The sequence below is a fragment of the Phyllostomus discolor genome, chromosome 8 (assembly GCF_004126475.2).
Source record: "Phyllostomus discolor isolate MPI-MPIP mPhyDis1 chromosome 8, mPhyDis1.pri.v3, whole genome shotgun sequence".
Lineage (NCBI taxonomy): Eukaryota > Metazoa > Chordata > Mammalia > Chiroptera > Phyllostomidae > Phyllostomus > Phyllostomus discolor.
Genome location: NC_040910.2, coordinates 113,770,454 through 113,789,682, shown reverse-complemented (window position 1 = coordinate 113,789,682; position 19,229 = coordinate 113,770,454). Strand labels below are relative to the sequence as shown.

General features: G+C 71.8%; 2 protein-coding genes across 5 annotated transcripts in view; one reads left to right on the top strand and one right to left on the bottom strand.

Annotated features, from left to right (window-relative positions):
• Positions 1 to 1,118: 1,118 nt before the first annotated feature.
• AATK (apoptosis associated tyrosine kinase) lies at positions 1,119 to 16,223 on the top strand. Of its 3 annotated transcripts, none has more exons than XM_036034243.1 (13): positions 1,119 to 1,347; positions 3,501 to 3,648; positions 5,750 to 5,829; positions 6,236 to 6,354; positions 6,456 to 6,618; positions 7,171 to 7,304; positions 8,508 to 8,592; positions 8,689 to 8,810; positions 10,044 to 10,193; positions 10,881 to 13,494; positions 13,615 to 13,762; positions 14,244 to 14,429; positions 15,127 to 16,223. In XM_036034243.1, the coding sequence occupies exons 1-13, from the start codon at positions 1,303 to 1,305 to the stop codon at positions 15,165 to 15,167; spliced, it is 4,035 nt and encodes a 1,344-aa protein (XP_035890136.1). In that variant the 5' UTR covers positions 1,119 to 1,302; the 3' UTR covers positions 15,168 to 16,223. The 3 variants fall into 3 exon arrangements, with proteins under 3 accessions (XP_035890136.1, XP_028376005.2, XP_035890135.1); XM_028520204.2 differs by having other exon boundaries at positions 1,120 to 1,347; positions 6,531 to 6,618; XM_036034242.1 differs by lacking the exons at positions 1,119 to 1,347; positions 3,501 to 3,648 and adding an exon at positions 5,446 to 5,634.
• A 747-nt stretch (positions 16,224 to 16,970) lies between these two features.
• The window catches only part of BAIAP2 (BAR/IMD domain containing adaptor protein 2), a 42,510-nt gene continuing 40,251 nt past the window's right edge, over positions 16,971 to 19,229 (bottom strand). For both annotated transcript variants that reach the window (XM_036034241.1, XM_028519758.2), the window contains one exon: positions 16,971 to 17,377. Coding sequence is in view for 1 of the 2 variants with exons in the window: in XM_028519758.2 (XP_028375559.1) it covers positions 17,308 to 17,377 (70 nt within the window). In the remaining variant the exon portion in view is untranslated. The remainder of the gene's footprint in view (positions 17,378 to 19,229) is intronic.

The following is a 19,229-nucleotide window of genomic DNA, read 5'->3' as shown; positions in this document are numbered from 1 at the left end:
TGCAGCTTCTCAGCCTGGCCCTTGGGTGGGGTGATGACAGGTGGGCCTGCAGGTGACCCTGGCTGCGGGTGTCACCCAGCTCCAGGGGGAGGGGGCACGCAGGAGTCAGGGAGCAGGAGATCCTCCCCAGGGTGGGGGGGGTGACTCACCCTCCTCACGATGGACACAGCACTGCGGGCGGCTCACCAGGAGGGGGGCCTGGGAGCCAGGAGAGGAGGGTGCAGGCGTGTGGGCAGGAGTGTGTGTGCGGCCCCCCCCCCCCACCGGGGTCGCCATGGCCACGGAGCGTCCTGGGGCCGAGTGCGCTGTGGGTGGGCGCCCACGCACCGTGTGCTATCTGGGCGAGAGCACAGAGGACGCCTCACACGGGGGTGGGGTGCGTCCCCTTGGGTGTGTGCGTGGGCACCCACACTCTCCCAGGGGAGGCCCCGGGGGCCGGGGCGCCCGCCTGAGGTTCTGCGGGCTGCGGCGTGCGGCCGCCCTGTGTGGGGGTCTCCAGGCTCGGCTGAGCAGGGCCCCTGCCCGGCCCCGACCCCTCTCCCCTGCGTGTGGCGTGGGGAGCGAGGCGTGGATGCCTGAGGGGGGTCCCCAGGACAGAAGGGGTCTCAGGGCGCTTTGTGCTCAGTTCAGCACGGGGGCGTCTGGGAAGCGCCAGCCCACCAGTGCCACCTTCTCGGGACAGCGAGTCCCCCTGCCGCAGGCCGGGCGGGCCGTCTGTCTCTCAGCCCCGCCCCCCAGCTGCGCAGAGCCCGGCCCGGGGGCCTGCGGCCAGCCCCCCAGTGCGCCCCCTAGTGGGCTGAGTCCCCCTGCCCCTCGGGGACGCAGAGCCTTTCCCAGAGATGCCCTCAGAGCTTTGGCAACGATGGCAAGGCTGCAGAGGGCCAGGCGGGGCGACCGGAGCCTGAGAGGGATGTCGGGGGTCCCCCAAAGCTCTGGGACCCTGACCTCGAGGACGGCGGGGTTCAGGAACCCCCACAACGGGGAGGTGGGCAGGCTCCCCTGACTTCACCAGCTCCGTGTCTCCGAGTGAGGCTGGAGCGACACCTGGTGGCCGGCTGAGGGACTGCAGGCTCGGCTGTGGTGGGGTCCCGCAGCAGGAGCCAGGAGGGCTGGGGGGCTGGGGGCTTGAGGCAGGGGCGTGGCTGCCCGCGTGCCCCTGGTGGGGAGTGGGTGCCCGGCCGCAGGGGCCCGGCTGACGGCCCCCTCCCCGCAGGCGGCACCCCGCTCAGCGAGCTGTCCTGGTCGTCCTCCCTGGCCGTGGTGGCCGTGTCTTTCTCCGGCCTCTTTGCTGTCCTCGCCCTCATGCTGGCCTGCCTGTGCTGCAAGAAGGGCGGCGTCGGGTTCAAGGTGAGGCTGGGCCGGGGCTGCGGGCGGGCTCCCCGGGGGCGGGCCACACAGGCCCTGGCCGGGGTCCCACGGTCCCACGGTCCCTCCTCCCCGGCTGCCGACAGGGAGGCCTGGGCCCTCGGGGGTTCCGGCCCACAGCCCCTGTCCTCTGGGGTCCCCTCCTGGGGTCACGGCCTCATGCTGTTGTGTTCCAGCCCAGGGGCGAGCCTCTGGGCACAGGGTGGGCCCCCTGAAGGGGGAGGATGGGCCTTTCGGGGGGCTGCTGGGGGAGGGGGCCAGCAGCCTGGGGCCCCTGCCTTCCGGGGGTCGGGGGAAAGGGGGAGACGGGCTTCCCGGCACCCAGACCACCCCGCTGCCCAGGGCTGCCCGGCGGTGGGCCCAGTGAGGGTGAGTGCGGCTGGGCCAGGGCCACTGTGGGTGGCAGTGCTGACCCCCTGGGGCTGCCTGGCACGGTCCCCTGGCTGCCCTCCAGGGCAGAGGCCCCCCCAAGGGCGGTGGCCAAGGGGTACCCCTTGGGTGCTGCTGTTTTCCCATCGTGCAAGCCCGCAGGCTGCTGGGCGCCCAGCGGCGGTTCTGAGCAGCGAGGGCCCGGGGGTGGGGGGAGCTGGGAGTCCAGAACCCCGACCAGAGGCCGGGCCGTGTGGGCCGAGCTCCTGCTGACCGAGCACAAAGCCGTCAACCGAGGGGTCTGCCCTCCCTCGGGGCAGCCCCGCCCTGGCTGGGGGTCGGATTCCTGGGCCTGGCGAGGTTGGGAGGGGTGGCCCCCCCCAGCCATTTTCAAGGACTAGCCCTGACCCCCAGGCTCCTCCCCTTGGAGGGAGGGCGGGAGGGGGAGCTGGCGCCCACCCGCTGAGGGTGATGGGCAGGCTGTCACCTTTGACAGAGCCCACCCTAGGGTCTCGGCCGCCCTCCCAGAACCTCGGGGGGGCCTGAGCCCCTCAGCTGGGGGCCAGTGCTGAAGCGGCGGGGGGTCTCTGACCTGCAGGCAACGCTGGTGTTTCTGGGAGGCCCCGGGGCCAGGGCTGGGGGCTCCGGGGGAGGGCAGGGGGCGGGGCCCGGGGTGGGATGAGGGCTGCCGTGCAAGTCAGCCCCCCCTTGTTCTCTGTGAGAACAAGGGCCCTCCTCCAGGCGCCCTCCTCGCTGCCTGGGGCCATGGTGCCAGAACATTCCGGCACCAGCGCTCCCAGGGCGCCGGCCTGCCCGCCCAGGGGTCCCCACTGGGGGCCGTGCAGGGGTAGGGGCTGGGCCGGCGATGCTCACCCTGCCCTACCTGATCGCCCGCTGTGCCGGCGCGCTCTGGCGGGCCACCGGGTGGCGCCGGCAGGTAATGGGCTGGGGCCGGGGCTGGGGCCAGGGACCCGGTGGTGGGAAGACAGCGCCCTGGCCCACCCTCAGTGGCCCCGTCCCCCTGGGTGCAGACCAGGACGGGCCTGCAGGGACACTCAGAGGCCCAAGAAAGGAGGGCCCTGAGTCACGCAGTGCCGGGCAGTGAAGAGCCAGGCCCTCCTGGCACCCGCTGCGCCCGGCCCCACGGAGGCCCCACCCTGGGCGGGGGGCCGGCGGGCGGAGGCCAGCGGCAGGGCTCTCGCTGCGGCCTCGGGCCCGGGGGCTCTGCAGACTTTGGCTCCCGGGCTTGAGCTCTGACCGGGGAGGGTCCGCCCCCGACAGACAGACAGACAGGTGTGGCGTGGACTGCGGCCCGTCCTGGTCAAGGTCCGGGGTGGCCGGCAGGCAGATGGCTGTGGTAGGCGGCAGGGTGCCGGGCGGGGGGTGACGACCGGTGGGCTCCCCGCCCCGGACACTCGGGAGGCTGTGTCTGGGAGCCGGGGGCCTCCCCCTGCCCCGACTCCTCTGCCCCACCTCTGCGGCGGCTGCGCCCGGACGGGGGTGTGGGGGGGCTGTCTCTGGCCGGGCGGAGACCTGAGGGCGGAGGCGGTGCGCCCTGGGGGCAGCCGGCGGCCCCGTGGACGGAGGGTCTGTGGGTGTGCGTGTGCCCCGGGAGCGAGGAGAATGGTGAGGGGTGCGGTCCGAGGGCATGGGGGCTTCCCCTCCCCGCTGCAGGGGAGGAGAGAGGCCTCTCGGGGCCTGCCCTGCCCCTGCCCCCCCACCGGGGCTCACCGCCACCGCTGTCACCCGCCCCCCCACCCCGCCAGGAGTTTGAGAATGCGGAGGGGGAAGAGTACGTGGCCGACTTCTCGGCACAGGGCTCCCCGGCGGCCGCCGCCCAGAACGGGCCCGACGTGTACGTCCTGCCCCTCACGGAGGTCTCGCTGCCCATGGCCAAGCAGCCCGGGCGCTCCGGTGAGTTGCTCCCAGGGGCCGGGGTGCCGCAGGGTGGGCTCGGGGCTCAGCAGCCACGCTGCCGGGAGGGGCGGTGAGGGGCCGGCGTGTGCCCCTGCCGCTGGGAGCTGTGCGCTGGGGGGCGAGGTCCTCGCGTCCCTGGGATGCCTGAGCCCAGACCCCCACTCAGCCGCCGGGCAGGCCGGCCGGCCGGCCACACAGGGACATGACCCCCACTGCACCCACTCGGGGAGGAGGGGCTCTTGAGGCTCCCTCTGTGGGCGCTCGTGAATGGGCCTTTCACTCAGGCCCCGGGGGTGGGCGGCTGGCCCGCCCACCTGTTCTGTGCCGGGCAGGGCCAGCTGCCACCCACCCTGGAGCCTTTATCATGGGCCGGGGTCCCCCGAGGCACTGGTAGGAGCCCCAGAGGAGATTTAGGGGGCCACCGGCTGCCAGCCCCGGGGCCCAGGGCTCCACAGGTGTTGCCCCTGCCCCCTGACCCCTGCCAGCATCTGCAGGGCATCGGTTGGTTAGGAATCGGGGCGTCCATTCCAAGGACCGCCCCCCGAAGCCCGGAAGGCGGGCCCTTCGCTAGCGGACCCCCGCCTCCCCGCGTGGCTGTGGGGGTCTCTGAGCCTGGACCCTCACTGCTGGGCACTGGGAGCCAGTAAGGTGCCAGGGGGCCACCCAGGGGTGCCGCCCCAGGCTGGGCCTGTCACCGTCAGGGGACTTGCGCCTGGGACTCTACAGAGCTTCCCAGCCGCTGGAGTTTCCCGCCAGTCCCAGGGCGGTGGCGCTCTGCCCAGAGGCACCTGAGGGCCCCCCAGGGCCCGGGGGCGGGACTCCCCACAGAGAGCCCCTCCCTGCGTCAGCGTTAGGGCGCCAGGGCCCTCCCGGGTCTCCCTGAGGTCGGAGAGGCGCCACCCTTCAGGGACGTTGGAAAGACTCAGGTCTGTGACTCATACGACTTGGAGGCACGGACACCTGGGCCACAGGAGGTCACTGCGGAGCTGGGGGGGGTGCGGGCGGCTGGCGGGGCTGGGGGGGGCGGCTCTCCCTGGGGAGGGTGCTCGCTTGCACACGGTGGACTTCAAACACCAGAGCAGGGAGTTAAAGCCACAAGAAAAGCAACACCCAAGAGGCCCAAAGGGTCAGTCTTTGCAAGCAGCAAGATTGCCCCCTCCCACCAGGAGGCCCCTGGTTTGGGTGATGCTGGGGTAGTCCCTTGGAGGTCAGAGGTCAAGGGCCTGGATGGCAGGGAGGCGGCACGGCCAGCCCCGGCCCCAGTGGCTGTGGGCCCAGCTCCGGGCGGAGCCCGGCGCCCTCACCCCAGCCCGAGTACCTCCTGAGGCTGGGAGGGCAGTGTTCCCGTGGGGGCAGCTGCCATGCGCCCCCCTCTGTCCCTGCCCCAAGCCCACTGAGCTTCCCTGGGGCGACCCTGGGCCCGAGGGGCACCGGCAGGTTGGGGCTCAGTGGGAGCAGCCCCGGGACTCAGGGCCCAGTAAACATGCCCCTTAAATTCTGCTCAGCATCAAGGTCAACATTCCCAGGGCCCTCCGGGCAGTTGGCGTGGGAGCAGAATTTGGGGAATCCTTGGGGTGCAGGAGGGCAGGAGTGGGCCCTGCGGCCCTGGCCCTTCCCGCCCCCCGCTGACCTCGCCCTGCTGGCCGGCAGGAGAATGGGCCCAGTGTGCCCGTGTGGGGCGGGGCCAGCAGCCCCCAACAAAGGGGCCTTTGGCGTGCCTGGCGCCGGAATGCCAGCCTGTGGCAGGGGTGAGGGGACGGGCCGGTCCACTGGCCTCCCCGCGGCCTCCGCCCCGGCCGCACTGCAGGCCCGCACCGCCCGAGGCCAGTCCAGCGCCAGGCCCCGAGGTCCCCAGCCTGGCGTGTCCCTGTGGCTCGGGGTGAGGGTCTCCCAGGCCCCCTGGCAGAAAGACGCCCCGATGCACCTGGCAGGTCCACGGTTCCCCTGGGCAGCCAGCACCCTGCCCTTGATGGCTGCCCCCAGGTGTGGCTCCCAGAGCAGGCTGGGGGGCAGCCCGCCGGGGGGCGGAGGGAGGGTGGATGGGGTGGAGGCGGAGGCTGACTGAGGTCCCTGAGCCCCCACCCCTGCCCCGGTGCAGGGCAGCTGCTCAGGTCGGCGGGCCTGGGCCGGCACGGCCTCCTGTACCTGGAGGAGATCGGCCACGGCTGGTTCGGGAAGGTGAGCTGGGACCATGGGGCGGGGAGGGGTTGGCACCGTGGGCCCCTCTCTCGCCTGGAGGATGGAGGGGGTGGGTGGAGGCTGCTCCTCCTGGGAGCTGCCCCTGGGGACCCGGGGTCCCCACCCTGCTGGGCCCCTGTGTGCTGCCCTGGGTCCGGCACCGGGAGGGGGTTGGAGGGGGCTGGGAGCGGCACCCTGGTCCTGGCTCCTCCCTGACCCCAGCCTGGGCGGGGCAGCCAGGTCCTCACTGGGGCTCCCCCTCAACGGAGAGCCCCAAGAACAGCCAAAGACGGGATGTCACAGCCAGGCAGGGGGTTCACCGGGAGGGGCCGGGCCCCCGCTCCGAGGCGCGAGGCGGGGCGGAGAGCGGCCCCCTGGGGAGGGGCGCTGACACTCGCCCCCGCAGGTGTTCCTGGGGGAGGCGAACTGGGGCCTCAGCAGCGCGCAGGTGGTGGTCAAGGAGCTGAAGGCCAGCGCCAGCGTGCACGAGCAGATGCAGTTCCTGGAGGAGGCCCAGCCCTACAGGTGGGTGGCGCCCGGGCTGGCGGTGCGGCCGGAGGGGGGCGGGCGGTGCCGAGCCCCGGGCCCGCGATCCAAGGCGAGCTCTGTGCTGTCCCCCCTCCCAGCCCCCCTCCTTGTCCGTCTGCCCCCCCCTCCTGCCCTGCGTGGGCGTCAGGGGGGCAGCCTGTTGGCTCCCGCAGGGCCCTGCAGCACAGCAACCTGCTCCGGTGCCTGGCCCAGTGTGCCGAGGTGACGCCCTACCTGCTGGTGATGGAGTTCTGCCCCATGGTGAGTCGCCCGCCCCACCCTCCCGGGTCCACCCTCCCAGGTCCACCCTGAGTGTCCCTCCGGGGCAGGGCGGGAAGGCAGGCCTGGTAGCCCCCCAGAGAGAGGACTTGGCTGAGCCGGGGGCCCCTCTCTGCACTTTGGGGGCCTCCCAGAGGGCCCTGTGCCTGCAGACCATCCCCAGGCCCCCCCACAGGCCCAGCCGCTGAGCTGACCCGCCTGCCCACACGGAGGCATCCTCGGCAGACGCGGGGCCTCGGGGCACAGAGGCCTGCTTTCTGGACTCCCAGCCGGAGCCCTGCCCTTGGCCTCCCTGGGAGCTCGGTGGTGCCGGCCAGCCAAGGTTTGGCCCTGGCACATGGCTCACCTGCCCTGGGCCCGGAGAACCTGTCCCCTGCCTGTGGTCACCCCGCAGGGAGCCAGCCCCTGCGTGGTGGACACAGCGGCCCCGCTGGGCGCCCATCGGCAGCGCCCCAGTCCACCCCAGCTGGCCCCGCGTGGGGGAGGCGCTGGGTGGCGGGTGACCGCATGTGACGGAGCCACCCCTCTCGGCAGGGGGACCTCAAGGGCTACCTGCGGAGCTGCCGGGCGGCGGAGTCCATGGCGCCCGACCCCCGGACCCTGCAGCGCATGGCCTGCGAGGTGGCCTGCGGCGTCCTGCACCTGCACCGCCACAACTACGTGCACAGGTGAGGAGGGCGCGGCGGCCGCGTGCCCGGGCCCGGGGCCTCTGTGTGGGCTGCGGGAGGGCCTGCGTGCACGCAGCCTCGGGGGCCGCTGTGCAGAGCGATTTCATTACGCACAGCACACCAGGCAGGCGGGCGCCAGACACCTGCCTTGCAGGTGGGCCCGGCGGCACGGCCCACACTGTCTAGCCGGCCCCGGGCGGAAGCACCGCGGGGCCCGAGCCCCGGCCTCCGTCCCAGAGGCGGTGGGCGCCACCCCGTGACCCCACACTGGACCCCTCTCCCGTCTCCCCCAGGCCTGGGGGTGGGGGCGGCTCTGTCCCGCCTTGGGCCCCGGCCCCTTAAGTCGGAAAGGTGGGGGACGCACCGAAGACCCGACGGAGGCCCCGGAAGCCACTCGGGCCGTCCCCCCCAACAACATCCTGGTGCTGAGTGATGGCGCAGGCGACTCCAGCATCAGTGATTTTGTTGAGGAGGGCGGCTGCCAGCCTCCGGCCCGCCGGCCGCGCCCACACGCCACTCACGCCCGCAGGCACAGCCCCGTCCGCGGTCCCTGCACCGCCCGCTGTGGCGGACGTGGGCCCGCCCCACGGTTACCCCCGTGCCCTGTGCCCAGACCCCCCACCCCAACCCCAGCAGGCAGGGGAGACCCCCCAGCCCAGGCCTCGGCTGGGCTGGAGGTGGGGCTGGGGCAAAGGTGCCACTGCAGGCGGGCACGCCACACCCTCGCCCCGCCCTGGGCCCCCTGTGGGCAGGGCGGGACCCCCTGGGACACCGGGGACCTCAGTTCCCAGCCGACGCCTCCCTCTGGAGGAGCCAGGGGTGGTGGGCAGGAGGGAGGCCCCCGGACTCCCAGGACGGGCAGGCCCCCGAGGGGGGGATCAGCAAGCTGGTGACGGAGGAGAAGTGGCCTGTCGGCTGGGGTCAGGGGCGTGACCGCAGGGTTGTGACCTCCCTGAGCCCTGTTTTCCTCATCCACACTGTAACCTCCGAGCCCCCGCCCACGGGGACGCCCTGCAGGGCCCAGTGCTGGGCCAGGGGCCTGGGCTCCGGTCCGGAAGGGGCGGGTGGCAGCCTCTCCAGCGCCCCTGCCTGCCCACCCGCGGAGCTGAGCCAGGACGCCCTTGTGACGAGCGGCCCAGCCCCCTCAGTGGCCTGGAAGCCGTGGCCCGCACGGCCCGCTGACCCCCACCTCCCGCTCCCCAGTGACCTGGCCCTGAGGAACTGCCTGCTCACGGCCGACCTGACGGTGAAGATCGGCGACTACGGCCTGTCCCACGGCAAATACAGAGTGAGTGGGCGGGGCCGGCGGGCGGGTGGGGTGGGCGGGGCCGGCGGGCCGGCGGGCGGGGCGGGGCCTGGCGAGTGACGCTGCCCGGCGCCGCAGGAGGACTACTTCGTGACCGCGGACCAGCTGTGGGTGCCGCTGCGCTGGATCGCGCCCGAGCTGGTGGACGAGGTGCACTGCAACCTGCTGGTGGTGGACCAGACCAAGGCCAGCAACGTGTGGTGAGTGCGGGCCCCGGGGTCCGCCCGCGCGGCCAGCAGACCTGCAGGCCGCGCTGCCGGGTGCCAGAGCGGGCGTCCGGCGAAGATGCAGGGACCGAGTCCGCTTCCCCGGCCGGTCCCTGAGCTGAGCGGATGCGGCCTGGCTGCGCAAGGGCCACTGTGTGAGGACATGCTCGTCCGTCCAGCCTCATCGCCCTGTAGGAAGTGGCCCCACGTGGCCCCAGGTGAGGTCACAGGGGTGCCAGTGGCCCACCGCCGTGGGCTGGCAGGGCCTGTGGAGGAAGTCCTGCCCCTCCGGGACCCCCTGGGCCAAGGCCCGCCAACATGGGGAGGCCAGGCTGCACCGCCCAGAGGAGGCCCCGCCCCCGCGCAGAGGGGCTGTCCCGGGACCGCCGGCGGGAGGCGCCAGGCCGGCGCGCAGAGCCCCCGCTGCGGCCTCGGAAGGCCTGAGAATGGAAAAGCCATCCCCCGCCTGGACCAGCCCCTGTCTCCCCCTCCCACCTCTTCCCAGCCCCCCAGACCTCTCAGCCTGGCCTCCCGTCAGCTCCTGATGGACGCTTGGAGCTTGGATCCATGGAGCGCCCCCTTCCTGAGCTTACCAGGGGCAGCCCCCCCAGCCGCTGGACAGCGCCCCCTAGTGGACACGCCGTTCCCTCTCTGGTCTTCCCCTGCCTGCCCACCCTGCCGCACAGACACGGAACAGGGTCCCCTGGACGGTCCCCAGGCCGGCCTGACTCCACTGTTACCAAACCTGCTTTGACCCTCATGCCCCCAGCCTCCTGGGACAGCTGGGTGAAGCTGCTGCACCCCCTCCTCCCCGCCCAAGGCCTGCACATTCCCCAGTCCACGCCGGCTGACCTGGGACGACCCCCGACTCGCCCCTCCCTCAGTCTTGGCACAGCCTCCGCTGGCGACTGCGGGGACGGGGAGCCGTGCCAGGGCTGCTCCCGGACCTGGTGCAGGGAGGGGTCTGGCTTCCCTGTGGAGAGCGAGTGAGCGAATGAGTGAACGAACAAATGGGTGAGCATGTGCGTGGACAGGGCTCGTTTATCTGCCCCCGCGCCCGGGGCACGCCCTGCCCACGCACTGAAGGAAAGACCCTCTAGGTGGGCGTCCCCGAGAAGCCAGTGTGGAGACGGGACCGGCCACTTGGTGCCCTGTGCCCCGAGATCCGGTGCGGTGGGGCCCTGCCGGCGGTGCCAGCCTCTGCTGACGGCCGCCACCCTCCCGCAGGTCCCTGGGCGTGACCATCTGGGAGCTGTTCGAGCTGGGCGCGCAGCCCTACCCCCACCACTCCGACAGGCAGGTGCTGGCCTACGCCGTCCGGGAGCAGCAGCTCAAGCTGCCCAAACCCCAGCTGCCACTGGCGCTGTCGGACCGCTGGTGAGGGCCCAGTGATGCCGGGCCGGGATGGGGTGTCCTCAACGGGAAACGGGGGACAAGTGGGTGCTCCGAGTCCCCATGGGGGAAGCTGCTCCCAACCACCTGGGCTTCCAGCTCATCCTGGCTCCTCTCTGACCGGCTGTGACCTCTGGGTCCCACGCTGTACCCACTGGGCAGCAGACTCCTTACCCAAAGCGCAGACTCACCTGCTGGCGGCGGGGGGTGGGGGGTGGGGGGTCGGGGGAGGTGACAGGCCCATTGCTGGCTCCCAAACTGCTGTGCCCACCTCCGCCGAGGTTTGGGTTTTTGGTTTTTTTTTTAAGATTTTATTTATTTATTTTTAGAGAGGGAAGGGAGGGAGAGAGAGAGAAACATCAATGTGCGGTTGCTGGGGCTCATGGCCTGCAACCCAGGCATGTGCCCTGACTGGGAATCGAACCTGCGACGCTTTGGTTCGCAGCCCGCGCTCAGTCCACTGAGCTACACCAGCCAGGGCTGAGATTTGGGTTCTTGTTTAAGCGGGAGAATCCTTTAACCGCCCTCAAGAATTCTCAGTGTGAGGAGGGGGCCTCAGACCCTTACACGGAGGGCAGATGGGCTCATTCCCGAGTGGGCTTGGGGGCTGGGGAGGGTGGGACCCAGGGGGAGCGTGGGGGCGGGGCCTGAGCCCGGCCTCCCGCCCCGCAGGTACGAGGTGATGCAGTTCTGCTGGCTGCAGCCGGAGCAGCGGCCGACCGCCGAGGAGGTGCACCTGCTGCTCTCCTGCCTGTGCGCCACGGGCGCCGCCGCGGCGGCGGAGGACGAGTTCGAGCGGCGCTGGCGCTCCCTGCGGCCAGGCGGGGCCGGCGCGGGCCCCGGGGCGGGCGCGGCGGGCGCGGCCCTGGGGAGCGCGGGCGAGCTGGCCGCCGCCTCGTCCTTCCCGCTGCTGGAGCAGTTCGCGGGCGACGGCTTCCACGCCGAGGGCGACGACGTGCTCACGGTGACGGAGACGAGCCGCGGCCTCAACTTCGAGTGCAAGTGGGAGGCGGGCCGCGGCGGCGACACTTTCCCACCGCCGGGGGGCGTGTCGAGCCCCGGCTGCGCGGTGCGTCTGCAGGAGCTCTGCGCCCCCGACAGCGCTCCGCCGGGGGTGGTGCCTGTTCTGAGCGCGCACAGCCCTTCTGTGGGCAGCGAGTACTTCATCCGCCTGGAGGAGCCGGCGCCCGCCGCCGGCCACGACCCCGACTGCGCGGGCTGCGCCCCTAACTCCTGCGTCGCGGCCCCCGGCTCTGAGGGCGAGGACCACGACAAGGACTCAGACGGCAGCGCTGCCGCCTCGCTGGCTATGGAGTCGCTGCTGGGCCAGGCGCCATCCCCGGACAGCCTCTGGGGCCACTGCGACCACCCCCTGGGCAGGAGCTGCGCCCAGGGCCCGCCCTGCCCCTCCCCCAAGGGCCTGATGCCGATGCAGCCTGGAGTGGAGGATGCGGACTGGGGTGTGCCCGCTTTCTGCCCGCCCTTATTTGAGGACCCGCTGGGCACGCACACCTCTGGGACTGCAGGCGCCCGGCTGTCCCCCAGCAGGGAGGAGCTGGGGGAGGCCGAGGCCCGCAGGGCCGCGCAGCACAGACACTGGAGTTCCAACGTGTCGGCCAACAACAACAGCGGGGGCCAAGCCCCTGAGGCCTGGGAGGCGGGCTGCACGGGCAGCAGTACGGACCGCTGCCCTGGCAAGAAGCAGCCCCTACAGGCTGTCCCTGAGCGGGGCCACCCCCTGGCTCCAGAGGGCCCCAGAGAGCCTCCCCTTGGGCCAGAGGGGGCCTCCTTTGGCCAGGAGTTGGGCCGCTGCTTTGACCTCCCCCGCCTGTGTCCTGCCGAGGGCCTGCCCCCTGCCACCAGCCTGTTCACACCCCCCTGGAGAGAGGCAGCTGGCAGTGAGGGCAACAGCCCCGAGACAGAGCCCAGGCTTGCGGAGGAGGCTGAGGGGTCCGTGGTGCCTCGGAGGTTCCCTGCGTCCGTCCCATCCCCATCCCAAGAGGGAGCCCTGCTTCCTGCCAAGGAAGCCAGCACCCCCACCGCCCTGCCTGCGTCACCCACACCCGCCAGCGGCCAGGCAGCTGCCACGGAGCCGGCCCAAACATGGGACAGTGGCAACAGCTCCCCGGAGGCACCGGGCAGTGAGGACGAGGACACTGCTGAGGCCACTTCTGGCGTTTTCACGGATTTGTCTGGTGACGGCCCCCGGGCCGAGAAGCGGGACGTGACGCCGGTGTCCCGCTGCCTGCCCAAGCAGGTGGGCACCCCCGACTCCCTGGACTCGCTGGACATCCCGTCCTCGGCCAGCGACGGGGGCTGCGAGGTCTTCAGCCCGTCGGCCGCTGGCCCCTCCGGAGGGCAGCCCCGGGCCCTGGACAGCGGCTATGACACCGAGAACTACGAGTCCCCTGAGTTTGTGCTCAAGGAGGCGCACGAGCCGTGTGAGCCTGAGGTTTTCGGGGGACTGGCCTCGCAGGGAGAGGGCCCTGGGGCGGAGACTCAGCTCCCGGCCTCCCTCGGCGGCCTCAGCGAGAAAAACCCCTACCGCGACTCTGCCTACTTCTCAGATCTGGACACGGAGCCCGAGCCCCTGGTGGTCCCTGAGAAGAGGGGCGGGGCCGTTGGGCCAGAGCCAGACCTGGAGAGCCCGCAGAGCCCCGGAGGGCAGCCGCCTTCTGAGTCTGAGGCACCTGGGGCGGCGCAGAGCCCAGACCCCACAGAGGTGTCGCCATCGGCACTGCTTGAGGATTCTTGCCCTGGACCAAGCACTTGCCCCACAGGCCCTAGGAGGGAGCCCCCCTGGGCTGAAAGCCCAGCTCGGGGGTCGCCGACGCCCAGTCCCGGGCGCTCCAAAGTTTTCCTGCTGACCCCCGTCCCGCAGAGCTCAGACATCCACGGCCCCGAGCCCCAGGAGCCCCAGGGACTGCCGTCAGCCCTGCAGGAGCGGACAGGGGCCCCGGGCGTCCCGAAAGCCCCGCTCTGCCTGGCCCTGCCGGGGCTCCCCGCGGCCCCGGAGGGCCGGCCGCAGGAGGAGGAGGAGGACAGCGAGGACAGCGACGAGTCGGACGAGGAGCTCCGCTGCTACAGCGTCCAGGAGCCCGGCGAGGAGAGCGAGGAGGAGGCGCCGCCGGTGCCTGTGGTGGTGGCCGAGAGCCAGAGCGCGCGCCACCTGCGCAGCCTGCTCAAAATGCCCAGCCTGCTGTCCGAGGCCTTCTGCGAGGACCTGGAGCGCAAGAAGAAAGCCGTGTCCTTCTTCGACGACGTCACCGTCTACCTCTTTGACCAGGTGGGCGGCGGCCCCAGGCTGTGCGCGCAGAGGGGGGTCCCCCCCCCCCGCGGCGAGACGGAAAGCGGTGGGAGTGGCCAGGGCTGGCGGCCGGACTCACAGGCTGCTCTGACCTCGCAGGAAAGTCCCACCCGGGAGCTTGGGGAGCCCTTCCCCGGAGCCCAGAAGTCGCCCCCTGCGTTCCTCGAGGGCAGTCCCGGCTCCCCCGGCGCCCCCTGCCGGCCTCGACGGGCCGAAAACTCACCCGACGGCTTCACGTTCCAAGAGGGTGAGCTGGAGGCGGGGCCTTCCGGGGGCGGGGGCGAGGTGTCTTGGGCGGGGCCTCTAGGGCGGGACCAGGGCTCTGCGTCTTCACTGATTGGGCGGGGCGAGGTTTCGGGGCGGGGCCTCTAGGGCGGGACCCGGGCTCTGCGTCTTCACTAAGTGGGCGGGGCGAGGTTTCGGGGCGGGGCCTCTAGGGTGGGACCAGGGCTCTGCGTCTTCACTGATTGGGCGGGGCGAGGTTTCGGGGCGGGGCCTCTAGGGTGGGACCAGGGCTATGCGTCTCAGAGTAGGCGGGGCGGTGTTTCGGGGCGGGGCCTCTAGGGCGTGGCCAGGCCCCTAGTCGTCGCCGAGTGGGCGGGGCGGGGCGGGGCGGGGCGACGGGGCAACGCGAGGAACTGGGACTTCCGGGGCCGGGCTGGCGGCGCCTAGGGAGGCCGGGGATGCCTGCAGTCTGCGGAATTCCGTGACCTCCGGCCGTTTTGCAGGCACGAGGTTCCAGTGGGACCATGGCGTACCGCAGGCGCCGGCCCGGGAGCCCGCGCTGGCCACGCCCGCCGCGCCCTCCAAGCCGGCCGAGACCGCCCCCTTCTCGCGTTTCACCGTCTCGCCCACGCCCGCGTCTCGCTTCTCCATCACGCACGTCTTGGACCCGGACGCCGGACGCGTGGGTGGTGAGCTGCGGTGGGACTGGCGGGAGGGCCCGGCGAAGCGGGACAGTGCAGCGGCAGGTCGGGACTCGTTTCCTCCGTGCAAGCTCCGTGGTCGGACGGGGCGCGGAGGCTTCGCGCGCAGGCCAGCCCGTCTGGGCGCCTCGGGAGGCCTCGCCTCCCCGCCCGTCGAGCCGAGGCTGGACGCTGCCTGGTTTTCAGGCCTCGCGTCTCCTCGCTTTTTCGGAGGCACAGGCTGCACGCTGAGCGCCTCCACCTGGCCTCTGCCTGGCCTCAGACCGGCGGACTCCTCCCGCCAGGTGGTCCCCTAACCACCGCCGAGTTTTTGCAAGTTCTGCTTGGCTTGGCTGAAAGCCCGCCTCCACTCAAACGCCTCCTCGTCACCTTATTCCCGGGGCAGACCCACCCCCGTCCCCACTGTCCTTGCACAGTTGTCCCGAACGGACCCTGAACCAATGAGGTCCCCAGAAGGCGAGTGCGTGGTGCTTGTCAGCCCAGGCCTCAGTTTTCCCACCTGTAAAAGGGGGGCTGGGAGGGCACGGGAGCTCTGTTGGGCTCCCACTGCGTCAGACAGGCGTGGGGGCTGTGGGGGGCGCCTGAGGGCGGTGGCCCTAGGTCAGGGGTGGAGACGAGGTGGGAGTCCCGGGGAGGGGCTCCTCCCGTCCCCAGCGCGTTCCTGAACTCGCCGCCTGTTTGCCAGGCCCTGCAGGAGGCGCTGGGGGCGTCTGTAAAGAAGCCTGAGGCCCACGTGACCCCCCCTCGGAGGCCCTGCTCGTCCTGCTCCCGCAGCAGCAGCAGCAGCAGCGAGGATGGTGACCAGCGTCATCGCGGGGCTGCAGTCGCCGCAGTGGGTGGCAGCTTCCAGCACCTGGGCGCCCCACACAGCACAGTGGACGGTGGAACGCTGTGCCGCCGGCTGGTCTGCCCCGGCGGAGGGACTCCTCCCGGACACCGGGTACTCTGCTGATCCTTAGGGAAGCCCCACAGCCCCCGCCCGGCAGCACTCTCCTTGCAGTGTCCCGTGCCCTGGCCCCACACTGCTGCTTGGCCTCTGAAGCCTGGGGGCCCTTGAAGGCCCCACCCCCTGTTCCGGGTGGTGCACTGCAGGGCACTGTGCCCCCGCCCTGGGTGAGACACCAGGCGCAGGCCTGTGGGGGCAGCCTCTCCCCGTGCCCTTGGCCCCTCCCCCCCCGGTTCTGGGTGGTCAGTGCAAGGACAGGCTCTGGGGCACAGGGGCCTCGCCACCCTTACCTCAAAGTCTGTGGCTGTGTTTCCCCTCTCCTGACTCCACCAGACCCCAGCCTGCCCTCCCCACACGGTCTGGGACGGCTCCTGCCTAGGGCCCTCTGCTGGCACTGAGGGGGCAACTTGAAAGATGGAGGGGGCTTCCAGGCCCCACCTCTGCCATCTCAGCCTCATTCTAGAGGCGCCCCCTGCTGTCAGGTGTGGGTAGCGTCCCTCTGCAGGGCACTGCCCAGCCCCGCTGCTGAGCAACAGTGGGGGCCTCCTGCGCATCAGGGGTCCCAGCCCACAGCGATGGGGACGGGCAGGAGGTGGAGCTGGGAGGGGCGGGGCAGGGCAGCACAGGGAATATTTTTGTAACCACTATTGTCCCGAGCCGGGCTTATGATTTTAAGTTATTGTTGCCAAAGAGATATAAGTTTGTTGTTGCTTTGGGAGTGTGGGCGGGGCGCGCTGGGTTTGTGTTTCTGTTAGTCTGAGGCTTAGGATGCTGGTGCAATGATTTTCTTGTTCCTTGTTTGTTTTCTAAGAGAAATCAAGCTAAGAACAAACAGCCTCCAGGCTGAGTGTTTTCTTTGCAGGCTCAGCTGTCCTGGGGGCGGGGGCATGGCTGCGGCAGGAGGGAGGGTGCCCGCCCCCCCCACTGCCCTTGGCGAAGGGAGACTGCCCTGGGCCCCTGCTGTGGGCTCTGCCCAGAGCAGAGTGGGGGACTGGCCTCGGGAAGGATGAGGAAGGGCCGCAGACACCCCCAGGAACCCCACCCTCTGCCCAGAGCCTGTCCCTCAGCACAAGGGGGCGGGTGGTGGTGGGCTGGGACACAGGAGCGGTTTGAGGAGTTGGGGTTTCTGGGCACCCCAGCCCAAGCAGCCACCTTATGCCCCCACCTGGCACACCTCCAGTTTCTGGGAGGTGAGGGGCTGGGAGGAGCTGCCCCCCTAGGACTTGTCCCCAGATGGGGGCCACCGTCGCCAGGGCTGGCCCCCATGGCTGAACCCCAGCCACAGATGTCTGGTGGCTTTGGGCCCAGTAATAAAGTCTCCAAAGTGTGATATTGCTGCTGAAACGTGGAAGCCGCTAGGGCAGGGAGGCGGCGGCCCACCCAGGAATGCCGCACCAGGAGCCAGCCCCCACGGCGGCACACAGCTCGGGGGCCCGGCCTGGGGTACCTGCCCCCTGCCCCAGGGACAGGGAGCAGCGCTGGGACCCCTGCAGCAGTGGTGGGTGGGAATGGGGCTCAGGCGGGGAGAGTTTAGGATGGAGAGGCTGCCCCCACCCGCCGACAGATCACAGCAGGGGGCGGGGGGGGGGAGTCCGTTTATTGAGCAGACACCAAGGAGCTACGGGCAGCGTGGGGGTGGGGGCCAGACTCCCCTTCTGGCCACACGCTGCTGAAGGTCCTTTCCTCCCGCTGCCCACGGCCCAGCCAGCAGGCCCCTGCCGCGGTCAGCCCCTGCAGCGCTCCGTGGCCACGGCCCAGGTGCCCTGCTCCAGGGAGCAGCCGGGGCCCAGCCCAGGCTGGACTGCAGCGGGTGCGGCGCGGGTGGGCGGAGCTCTGAAGGGCGACCACGTGAAGGGCAATAACAAGAGTGCTTCCAGGTGGGGTGGGGGAGGGGCTGGTGCACGGGCACAGGTGTGGCCGTCAGCTGAGGAGGGGGGCAGACCTGTCCCTGGTCACCGTCGGCTTCAGCTGGACACTGGCGAAGGGGTTCCTGAGGAGAAGAGGAGAAGGATCTGAGTGTGGGGTGTGGTGGCCCCTGGGTTGCCCTGGGGGCCATGGAGGCGGCCGGGAGAGCCAGGGAGGAGAGGGTGCCGTCCCCGCCCTGCCCTGCCCTGCCCGCACCGGCCCCGGGCCCCAGACCGGCTCCTCCTCTGTCCCCGGGGAGCCCCCGTCAAGTCTGGGGAGCCCCCTGCAGGGCTCGGCGGCTGCCCACCCGCGAGGGCCACGCGTGAACACAGACGCAGCCCAGCCGCCCGGCCCGCGCGTCCTGGGTCCCAGAGGGGGCCCGGGCCCACCCCCGCTGACACGACAGACACAAGGCACGGGCACAGTGGCAGCCACAGGGCCCACGGGTGACGCCCACAGCTCCTGCGGAGGGGCTGCCCACCTCCCCGAGAGGCGTTGGCCACCTGTCGCCCCGGGGAGCCACACCCGCCCCCGCATGCCCGAGGCCGCAGCGGACGGACGGACAGATGGACGGACCAGACAGCAGGCTGAGATGGAACGAGACGGGCACGAGGGGCCGGCGCCCGGCCTGGTCCCGGGGGGCCTGCGCCCCGAGTCCCTGGAGGCTCAGGGCAGCCGCGGGGGGACAGCACGGATGGCGCGGCGACAACACAGGGCTCAGCACGGATGGGGCCACACTCCGGGCGAAGCGGGCGGCACCGCGGCCGTTACCTGGGGCGGGGCTGCTCCTGGCAAGGCGGGCGGCGTCCACGGGAGCCGGCGGGCCGCGGGCACTCCGGGCGGCCGTGCCGGGGGCGGGGGGCGGGGGATGGGGGGGCGGGACTTAGCGTTTTCTACGGAACAGACGCTTCGGACGGACGCTGTACGAGGGCGCGCTGCTGCGAGCAGGCCGGCCACCAAGGCTTCTGCGCCTGAAGGTGACATCTGAGCCCTTCGTCGAGGTCTTCTGATTCTCGGCGCCACCACCCCAGAGGAAGGGCCCCTTCCAGGCCCGCGGGGGACCGCAGGCTGCTGGCCTGGGCCTCTCTCCAGCTCTGGTCTCCGCAGACGAGGGTCGGTGCCGTGGGCGGGACCCGGGGAGGCCCCCGAGGCCAGGTCTGCCAGGACCAGTGGGACGCAGGGCACAGGCTGGCCCGTGCCCTGGCTGCCCCCGCCACTGGCCTGGGTTGCAGAGGGGGGCTCCGTGCCCCTGGCCACCTGCCCAGGGTGAATGCCGGCGGTCTCAGCGGGCCAGTTCGTCCACCGACAGCCGGGGACCCAGCAGAGGAAGGGGCTCCGGCAACCGCGGCCGGGGGCTGAGCGGTGCAGGCCGTGGGTGGGGGCAGCGCCCTCCCGCTGACCCTGGGGCTCGCACTGGAGCGGGCCGGTGGCGAACACCCCTCCACAGGGGCCGCCTGGGGCCAGAAGGACCCCCACTCAGAGGGTGTGTGGCCTCTGCCCCGACTTCCTCATCTGCTCCCGAACCGGCGCGGCGGCCACCTGCCCACCCGCCGGCCCTCCCAGCAGGGCCCGAGGACACGGGGGCCGCCGCACGCCCTCCAGGCCCCTCGCAGCCCTGAGACCCGGGCGAGCCGACGCTCCGACCACGCAGCACCAGCGGAAGGGCACACCGTCCTGCCCCTCTACACCCACCCCCCCGACACATTCCTTCCATGAAAGAGCCCGCTCTTGAGCCGCCCCGGCAGGGTGCCTCTGGGACCCCAGGCAGGGGCTGGGTCAGCACTCAGACGGCAGGGCGGGACAAGGTTGGGACCCTAGGCCCCGCCCCCCCTGCAGACCCTCCGCCTGCCGCACACCGGTCTCGGCCAGGCCAGGCCAGGCCTCCCCCCAGCAGCTTGGGGGCGTGGGGGGCCCTCACTGGGCTCTGAGAACACAGC

Bases quoted from the DNA above. Each gene is read 5' to 3' on its own strand.
- AATK (XM_036034243.1), top strand. From the start codon at position 1,303: ATGCTGGCCTGCCTGTGCTGCAAGAAGGGCGGCGTCGGGTTCAAG. The intron at 6,355-6,455 runs GTGGGTGGCGCC...CCCCCCTCCCAG, and splicing joins GAGGAGGCCCAGCCCTACAG to CCCCCCTCCTTGTCCGTCTG. The intron at 13,763-14,243 runs GTGAGCTGGAGG...GCCGTTTTGCAG, and splicing joins CGGCTTCACGTTCCAAGAGG to GCACGAGGTTCCAGTGGGAC.